Below are 10,227 nucleotides of genomic sequence, written 5' to 3'. Positions count from 1 at the left end.
TCGTCCTCCTCCTCCTCCTCGTCCTCCTCCTCCTCCTCCTCCTCCTCGTCCTCCTCCTCGTCCTCCTCCTCCTCCTCCTCCTCCTCCTCCTCGTCCTCCTCCTTCTTGTCCTCCTCCTCCTCCTCCTCCTCCTTCTTCTTATCCTTCTTCTTCTCCCCCTCCTCCTCCTCCTTCTCCCCCTTCTCCTTCCCTTACCTTCTGACTTAAAATTGATAACTAAGTATAAGTTCCAAAGTAGAAGGGCAGAAAAGGGCTGGGCAATGTGGGCAGTGGGAGTTAAGTGACTTGCCTATGGTCATATAGCTAGGAAGTGTCTGAAGCCAAATTTGAACTCAGGATCTCCCATCTCTAGATCTGACTCTATCTACTGAGCTACTTAGCTTGCCCCTTGTTTTGCTTTTTATGGTGTCATTTTCATCAGTATTTTTTTCTGCCTCTTTTACCAAGTTGTTCATTTTTTCATAATTTTCTTGCATCACTAACTTCTTTTCTCAATTTTTACTTTATCATTCTTATTTTATTTTTAAAATGGTTTTTTGCTCTTTTGATCATTAATTTAGCTCTTCCAGGAATTCTTGTTGGAGTTATGTCCAATCTACATTATTTCTTTGAGGCTTTGCTTGTAGTTGTTTTCATGTCATTGTTTTCTTCTTAGATTGTGTCTTGATCTTGTCACCATAGTAGATTTTTATAGTCGGTTTCTTTTTTTTATTGTTCATTTATCCAGTCTGGTTCTTGACTTTCAACTTTTTTTTTTATTAAAGTTGAACTCTGCTTATCTTGAGAGGTTAAGGATATTATCCCAAACTTCAGACTTTTTCATACTACTGTTTTCACAGTGAGTTCTAGAGGTCTGGAAGTTTTTGGTATTTCCAAGGTGGGTATGATTGAGGTCACTGGTATCCTGGCCTGTGCTCTGGTCCTTATTTCCTTGCAGCTGCTGCAAGCACTAGCATTTTTCTAGTCCTGAAATGATAACCAGGAGCCCAATATTTCTCTCCACCCTGGAACTATGACTCAGAGCTGGGTCATGGTATAGTTTTCAAATAGTGCCCAGTCCTGTACCTAGTGCTAGCACAGGAGTTTCCCTGTAATATTCCTGTGAAGGCTAGAAGGAATGATCCTGAGAGAATTTAACTGGCTAGCATCCTTAGAAGAAAATGGTAAAAAGCTACCAGGAGAGCAGAAGAAAAGATTTAGAATCTCAACCTTATTTTTTCCACGTGGGCCCAGCCACCTGTCTCATTTGCTTAATTTCTTCTTCTCCCTCTTTTCAGAAAACCTGAAAATGACAAGGAGCCTCAGCACAGAGAGTGTTATAGGATCCAATGATGAAGACATGCCAGGTAACCTGAAGGGGAAGTCTTACAATCCCAGATCTAGAAGGAACACTGAGTCTTCCATTCTTGACCTTCTATTGCCCCAGGAGAAGTCCTGGCTCAACTGTTGAGAGCATCTGTGTGGGTCTTTGGCATCCTTATCCACAAATCCTCTTGGGCATATGGTTATAAGGCAAAGACTACAAATTCCCCTGGGGACAAACTATCTCTTCCTTCTTTTTAAACATATCAGAAATTTTCAACAAATATTCATAAACTAATTTTAAAAGCAAAGACCTCATTCCTTCTGGGGAAGTTTCTCCTTATTAGAGCTGAAGACTATCTTTTCATAACTTCTACCCATTGGTATTAGTGATTCCTGTAGAGGCAAGCAGATTTCCTCTTTGGTATGGAAGTCTGTCTGATGTATTCTCCCAAGATTTCACTTTTTGGAGTCTGCATGATCTTTCCATTTTGTGACATGACATTAAGTGGTGCCCAATATTTTAATTATACATAGCTCCCATCTTATCCTCAGGCTACCCTTCTAATGAACTCTGCACTGATAAATAGATCCCTGGAAGGTTACATATTGTTCAAGATTCATGAGGTATATGTGGGTGAAAAGTCATAAAACTGTCACTCTCATGTCCTGACAAGTATAAGCAGTGAGTAGATAGAATTACCTCAAAGTGAAGTGAAATACTAAGACGTCATGGATATATCACATTTCTCCTGGAACACACTCTCCACAAATGCACACATCATCCATGGGAAGAGTGGGCATATCTGCAATGGGAATGAGGCACAAGTGTGGCCAGGACAAGTTATGCCTCTAGCACTGTGGGGTCTGATCTTTGCTTATGGTATTCTCACACTGCTTTTGCTGGACAGATTTCCCAGAATCCTTAGGTCTGCCCCTCTCTGTGGCTTTCAACTGCCCATGCTAATGTTGTTCTTTAATAGATGCCTGCCAGGTATCACCATTCTTGGAACACTCCCCCACCCTGATTCTCTGTCCTTAACACCCTGCTCCCTGCTGGGTCTGGTCTCTTCTCCTGCCAAGCACCATCAGGAGGGAGAAAGGGAAGAGAGAATAATACTCTCTTTTCCATTGCCCTCTGGGAGAGACACAAGGGAAAAAAAGGTAAGAGGAATCCCCTCTCAGATTTGGACTCTTCTTCCATTACTTGCTGTCATCTTCAGACTTGTCAGGAGTATGTCTCTTTTTAAAGGCTGCTAAGGTTGTGTCAGAAGGTAGAGTGCTGGGAAGACTTGTCCTCCTCAGTTCAAATCTGGTCTGATACTATTTGAGTGACCCTGAGCAAGTCACTTAATCATGTTTGCCCCAGTTTCCTCATCTGTCAAATGACCTGGAGAAGGAAATGGGAAAGCACTCCAGTATCTTCCAAGAAATCCCAAATGGGGTCACAGAGAGTCAGACATGATTAAACAACAACAAAGTTGTGTCTGATCTTTGGCTATCCAGTGGCAAGCTGCCCACCTAATTCCATGAAGGAAGAGTTTTATACCTCATGAAATAACAATGAAAACTCTTTTTTGTACTTTAAGATATTAATGCTTCATTGTCTCTGTTGCCTGCTTCTTCTGTAATTTCATTAGCTGGAGTGTAGATGAGGGGAGAATCAGTTGGTCAGGGGTATCTAGACCAACCTTTCCTCATCCCTCACCAATATGTAAAATACTGACTTACTACTCCATTTTAGCTATTTAGAAGGGGTGGGAGTGGAGGGGACAGAGATAATAATTACTTCTTTTGCCAGCTCTAGACAGAATAGGTCTTGGAAAATGATGTGTAGTGATAGGCCATACGACTTTTTCTGCTATTAACAAAGCTAGACTCCTTGATTCAAAACTGACCTCCCTCTTGAAAAGTAGTTCCCAGAGCTTGAAAAGCAAAAGGTGGGATTTTTGCTTCTGTCCTTTAGGAATACCAGAGAAGCCAGGTAAGTAAAGATGGTAATAAGAGGAATGGGAATTAACCTACAGGGCTTCCTTTCTCTGATCCTCTGTACTAGGATCTGTGTCACATACTGGTGGAGAATGTGTTCATAGTGTTTAAAGATCTACAGAGAATTTGGAATAGGGTTGGCAGCATTGGTTTCCAGGCCTCTCACCATCCTGGTGGCCCCTCTTGTGGGCACCCTCCAACTTGTCAGTGTCTCTCCTAAAATATGGCACCCAAAACTGAATTCCATACTCTAGATGTAATCTGATCAGACAAATTACAGAAAGACTTATCATATTATTCATTTTGGAAACTGTGTGTGCTTATGGTGTAACACTATGCATGTCCAGATTTGATGCCTGTTTGAGAACATCAGATATAAAGAACATGGACAGTATACATTCTTGGATGATCTGTTTGGGGGGTAAAACATAGCTGCCACTCATCTTTGCTAGAACGCTGCCTTACATATACATAGTTTGTACTTAAAAAATGTCTATTGAATTAAAATATCGAAAGAGACGAAAGGGAAGAAATCCAAGTGGAACCCAGAAATGATAGACTAGGTGAAGAGATGGATGTCCTCGAATACCAGAGCTAGAAGGCCTCTTTGATTTTCACCAACTGCCCTCTTTTAACTTCCTTTTCCCCACCTCTCCTCAGGAAATACGTTTCCTACAAGCATAAACAAAGACCAAGTGAAAGGATCAGCGGAAGAAGAAGTACTAGGTATGCTGATGGGAAAATCCCAGAGGGACAAAGCAACGAAGAACACCACAGTCTCTCCTTCCCTCTCTTGACCATAGAGACCTCTCCCTCTTGTGTACCCATGGTCCCACACCCTCTTGTTTTGGAGCAGGTGAAAAAAAAGTATCCCTGCATTTTTTTTACTAGTTAAGTAGTCCCCCCCCCACCTCCCATGGAGGTATTTATTATTTTACTATGCTCCAATTCTCCCAACAATTATGTTCAAACAAATGCCTATGTAACAAAACAAAATGTGACTTCTGACCCACCTCCAAAAAGTACCAATATAGCCACTGGGGAGGGAGCACTTGGATGCTGAATTTAATGTTGGGTTACTTTTTTTTAAAATTTATTCCACACACAACCAGTCTTTCTGATTACCTTCTATTCATTCAAGAATTAAACTAGATTGTTCCTCCTCATATCACTTGGAATGGAGAGCTAGAAGAGGCCTTAGAAAGTCCCATTAGCCAGATCTCTCCTTCACATCCCATCTCCTCAAATATCTGAAGATTATTAGATTATATCAGTGATTCCCAAAGTGGGTACTACTACCCCCTGGTGGGTGCTGCAGCAATCCAGGGGGGCGATGATGGCCACACTTTTTTTGTATTACATTCTATTCTGAGTTCAATAAATAGTTTCATAATTTCCAGGGGGCGCTATGTAATATTTTTTCTGGAAAGGGGGCGGTAGGCCAAAAAAGTTTGGGAACCACTGGATTATAATCTCTCAAATTCACTTCTCCAGGATGCATGTCAATGGTTTCTTAAACAGCACTGATCTGCTATCCATTCTCATCACCATTTTTTTTTAACCCATATCTTCTGTCTTAGACTCAATAATAGGTATGTGTTCCAAGGCAGAAGAGTGTAAGGGTTAGCTAGAACATGTGAGGACGGATTTGAGCCCAGGACTTCCCATCTCCAGGCCTGGCTCTCCATCCACTGTGCTAATCTAGCTGCCCTTATGCTCTGATGGTTTAATCCTTATATGTGGCTCAGAAAATTAACACAATTCTCCAGAATGGAATCTAATCAGAGCACAACAAAATTGGATAACTATTTCTCTGGCTCTAGACAATAGGTGCATTTATGCAACCTGTGATGCCTTTCACCTTTTTTTTTTTTTTTTAATAGCTTCACTTCAGTTTTGAATTATATTGGACTTTACAGTCCACTGAACTCCTTGGTTCTTTTAGTCAAGAATTACTGTCTAGATACATTTCATGAAATCATTATTTTTGAGTTGTAAAGTACCTCAGCTTAATCTAGTATGACTACTATCCAAAGCAGATTTCTCCCTCCAAAGCAGCCTCCCCCAACCTCTCTTGGGAAGACCTTCAGCTACAGGGAGTATCTCTCCCTTCTTCCCCAGAGCAGCCCATTTTATTTGGGGGTAAAAATCAAGCAGAATAAATCTAATCCTTCTTTTAACATGACAACCCTTCAGATATTTGAAGAGAGGAATCTGGTCTCCCCACAAACTAGAGAGTTCTCCAGATTAGCTTTCTCTAACCATATGATTTCCCCCCTAGTTATTAAGTTATATTGCTATCTTTTGTTTTTACATCACCATCTCCACATATATCTTATATGCGCCCCCACCCCCATTGTGCTATCCTTTATAACAAAGAATATCAAATAAAGGGAGAGAATATTTCAGCAAAATTAATCAACACATCATCTAAGTCTGACCGTATATAAAGTGTTCCAGTCCTGTAGGCTCTCACCTTTGCAAAGGAGGAAGATGCATTTTTTCATATCAGAGACTAAACTCTTGGTCATAATTGCATAGCATTTGGTTTCAGGTTTTTGTCATTTTGGGGATTTGAATGATCCGAGTCATTGATTTGGTATTTTCCTGGATCTATTTACTTTCATATATATTCTTAGGCGCCTCTAAATTCTTCATATCCATCATTTCTTATAGCACAAATTGCATTAATGTTATCATAGTTTGTTTAAACATTTCCCAACGCCATTTATTTTGTTCCAGCGTTTTTGCTACCTCAGAGAATGCTGCTTGGACAAGTTTGGTGAATATGGGACCTTTCATCCTATCTTTGACCTCAGAGAAGATGTTTAGCAGTGGGTTCTGTGGATGGAAGGCTGTGGATATTTTAGATACACTTGGCATAATTCCATATTGATTTCCATGATGGTTGGACAAATTCCCTGCTCCACCAATTGTATTGTTGGGGGGTGGGGCTGCCTTCCTACAATTCCTCCAACATTGACTATTCCCATCTTTGCTAATTTCCTGGATGCGATTTGAAATCTCAGGATTGTTTGTTTACATTTATCCTATTTTTAGTGATTTTACACAACCTTTAATATGGCTGTTAATATTTTGCTAATGTTAATTTTTTGATACATTTTTTAAGGACCATCTGCTCATATTGTATGATCACTTCTCCCCTGGGAAATGGCTTTTGGTCTTAGATATTTGTATTAGTTCCTACACATCTTGGAATATTAAGCCCTTATGAGAAATCTTTGATACAAAGAATTTTTCCCTAGTTGACAGCTTCCCTTCTTATTCTAGTTGCATTGATTATTAAAGCAAGAGCTTTTCAGTTTAATGGAACTGAAACAATCTGTTTATCTTTTATGATCACTTTTATCCTTTGTTTAGTTAGAAGGTATCAGATAGGATTCTCCTCTCATTTTTCAATAGTGATATTTTAATATTCAGGATATGGATCTGTTTTGAGCTTATGTAGTATATATATTGTGTAAGAAATTTATCCAAATTGCCTTCCAATAAAACCCAGGCATTTAAAAAGTTTTTTTCCCTAAGTAATTGATGGTCCCAGGTTTATCATACACTGGGTTAAGGGGCTTAATGCTTTCTTGGTCTTGGTTTTCTAGTCTCTTCTTAAGATCTTTTAATTTGGTGCTAAATAGTCTGATATGATTCCCACTTTACGTGGCATACTTACTTAGAAAAATTACTTCTCTTGATGTTCCTCCAATGAATTTTGTTATTATTTGTCTAGCTCTATAAAATATCACTTTGGGAATTTTATTAGCAAACACTACATCCACAGATTTAGGTAGTAGTGTCATTTTTTTCTATTGGTGGGCTCAACCACAAACAATGAACATTTCTCCTAATTATTTAAGTTGTTTTTATTACCTTCAAGAGTGTTTTATAAACAAAACTGAATGCTGTGTAATTATAGTGACCAAACTTATTCTTGAAGAAGAGATAAAATATATCATCCTCCCTTCCTTGGAGAAGTAGGAGAATATGAGAGTGAAACATTTTATGTACTGTCAGAACCTGTTCATGTGTTGTTTAGTTTCACTGAATTGGTTTACTTTTTCTTATTTTTCTCTTTTTAATTTTTATTACAAGGCATATCTCATTGCATAGGAGAGGATAAAGGGGATATATTCGAAAATGAAGATGATCAGAAAACAAAAGCTATCAATAAAAATTTTTAAACTATTTCCCTAAGTCTTGAGTTTGCTTTGGTAGATTGCCATATATTTTATGTATATTGTAGTACTTTTGAATGAGACTTTCATTTCTATTATTTCCTCATTTATTTTATTATAGCTGTATAGAAATGCTGTTGACTTTTGTGGATTTCTTTTGTGACATGCCACCTTTATTGAAGTTCTGAATTGTTTCAGTCAGATTATTTGCTGATTCTCTGAAGTTTCCTATGTTGTCATGTCATCAGCAAATAGGAATAATTTTGACTCTTTATCTACACTTATGGGTTTAAACAAATTCTCTTTCTTACTATTATTGCCATTTTCAAAACTAAATCAAATAACAGTAGAGAATAGGAATATTCCAGCTTTCCTCTTAGTGTTTCTCACTGTAGAAAAAGTAAAATAAAATGCTAGGTTTGGGTTTGACTAAGTACTTTATTTCATATTTAAAGATCCCCTTTTTATAGCAGTTATTTGAAGAGTTTTTAGCATAAACAAGTGGTGTATTTTTGTTAAGGGCTTTTTCTATATATATTGATCTTATCGTGGTTTGGAATTTTTTTAAAATAATGATTTTTATATGATTAAGTTAATTTTATCATGATATTGAACCATTCCTGTATTTCCGGTATAAATCCAATTTGGTCACACTGAATACTTATTAAAATAAATGTATTAAAGGCAGTTAGATAGCTAGATGGTTCAGTGGATTGAAAGCCTGGCCTAGAGTTGGGAGATCCTAGGTTCAAATATGACCTCAGACATTTCCCAGCTGTTTGATCCTGGACTTTACCCCTTTTGCCTAGCCCTTACCATTCTTTTGCCTGGAAACCAATACTTTGTATTGATTCTAAGACAGAAAGTAAGGGTTTTAAAAAAATAAAAAATATATATTGTTTTATGGCCTTTTTTGATAACATTTTTATTTACATTTTTAATCAATATTTATTAGTGACACTGGCCTAGAGTTCTCGCTCTCTCTCTCTTTTTTTATACTTCCCTGGTTTAGGACCTAAAACAATATTTTTCTCATAAAAGAAATTTGGAATAGAGCATTTTCTTTTTCAATTTTTGATTTAAATTAGATAATAACAGAGGTATTGTTCTTTAATAGTTTGATAGAGTTCGCCTGTAAGTCCATATGAATCAGGGTTTTTCCCCCACTTTGGTAATTCCTTTGGAGCTAGTTCAATTCCTCCCTCTATTTCACTCCACCCCAAATTGGATTATTTAAGATCACTGTTCCCTGAGTGCTAATTTGAGTATTTTTTTAAAGTCCTTCTTTATATTCTCAGCTTTATTAGTATGTAGTTGTGCCTAGTAGTTTCTGATAATTATTTTTATTTTCTATTTATTGTGATTTTGCCCTATTCAGTTTTTTTTATTTTGTTAGTTTCATTTTCCTCTCTATTTTTATAAGGTTAGTATAAAATTTTTAAATCGTTTCAGTCCTTTAATTTTTTCAAAGAACTAACTTTGTTTACCAAATTTGTGCTTTTTATTTTCTATTTTATCTCATCTAATTTTCACAAAATTTCCTTTTCCTGATTATTTATTAATTTTATTTTTAAATATTTTAATTGCATATTAATTTGATTAATCTTTTCTATGTTGTTTAATGTATGTTTTCAGAGATGTAATTTTTCCTTTAAGGACTGCTTTAGCCTGCATCTCAGAAATTTTGGTATGTAGTCTCATCATTATCATTCTTTTTCACATAGTTAAGTGTTTTTATAATTTGTTCTTTGACGTATTCATTATTCAGGATGCTATTATTAAGTCTTTTTCATTTAGATTAGTATTTTTTGCTTGTGTTCCCTGTATTAACTACTATTTTATCATGTTAATAAAGAGGGTATGTTTAGAATTTCTGCTTTTTTTACAAATTTCTTTAATCATTTCTATCATATGCTTATTTTTTTGGAAGGGTACCATGTAGGACTGAGAAATGATGTTGCTTAAAAAAATTTTTTTTTTATCTTTTGGTTTTTTATATCACCAGAATTGCTCCCAGTACCCTTTCCCCTTCCTCCTCCCAGAGAAGCATCTCGGATAACAAATAGATTTTTTAAAGAAAATGTAAAAGATAAAAATCAAAACTCATTAATATTTCAAATCTGAAGATATGTCTTCTTTAAAGGAATGAGGTAGAGGGTGCCTTCTCTTATTTCTTCTTTGGAATCCTGCTTATTCTTTGTAATAAATACTTCTGATTTTTTGTAGTATTTCCCCCCTCCCCCCCATTTACATGGTAGTAATTGTGTATGTTGTTTTCCTGGCTCAGTTTACTTCATTCTGCATCAGACTGTTCAAACTATTTCATGCTTCTCTGTATTAATCATAATCAATATTTCTTTATAGCACAGTAATGTCCAGTATATTCATGTACCACAATTTGTTTATTCATTCCCCAGTTAATGAGCATCTACTTTGTTTCCAATTCTTTGCTACCACAAGAACTCTACATATTTTGATATAAATTGGGATTTTTTTTCTCATCAGTGACCTCATTTGTGTGTATACTTTTAATAATTCCATTCCTAATATGCCATAAGTCAGATTTAAATTTTCCAATAGTTCATTTCTATAATTTCCTTTTTATTTATCCTTATGTTAGATTTGTCTAGCTCTGAGAAGAAAATTAGTCTCCTACAATTATTATGCTATTATTTATGTCATTTTGCAACTCAGTTAAAATTTCCTTTATGAGTTTAGTTGCTATGCCATTTAATGCCTATGTTTA

At 36.5% G+C, this 10,227-nt stretch overlaps 1 protein-coding gene across 1 annotated transcript in view; it reads left to right on the top strand.

The window, feature by feature from the left end:
• Window positions 1-7,557, top strand: part of GDPD4 (glycerophosphodiester phosphodiesterase domain containing 4) — an 84,221-nt gene extending 76,664 nt beyond the window's left edge. The window contains exons 19-21 of the mRNA XM_044666000.1: window positions 1,278-1,346; window positions 3,952-4,017; window positions 7,399-7,557. Of these exons, the coding sequence (XP_044521935.1) occupies window positions 1,278-1,346; window positions 3,952-4,017; window positions 7,399-7,487 (224 nt within the window). The 3' untranslated portion in view covers window positions 7,488-7,557. The remainder of the gene's footprint in view (window positions 1-1,277; window positions 1,347-3,951; window positions 4,018-7,398) is intronic.
• The last annotated feature ends 2,670 nt before the right edge of the window (window positions 7,558-10,227 follow it).

Source organism: Gracilinanus agilis, chromosome 3 (assembly GCF_016433145.1).
Source record: "Gracilinanus agilis isolate LMUSP501 chromosome 3, AgileGrace, whole genome shotgun sequence".
In the NCBI taxonomy this organism is placed as follows: domain Eukaryota; kingdom Metazoa; phylum Chordata; class Mammalia; order Didelphimorphia; family Didelphidae; genus Gracilinanus; species Gracilinanus agilis.
Note: the sequence above shows the minus strand (reverse complement) of the source record. Positions and strands in the feature narration are given on the sequence as shown.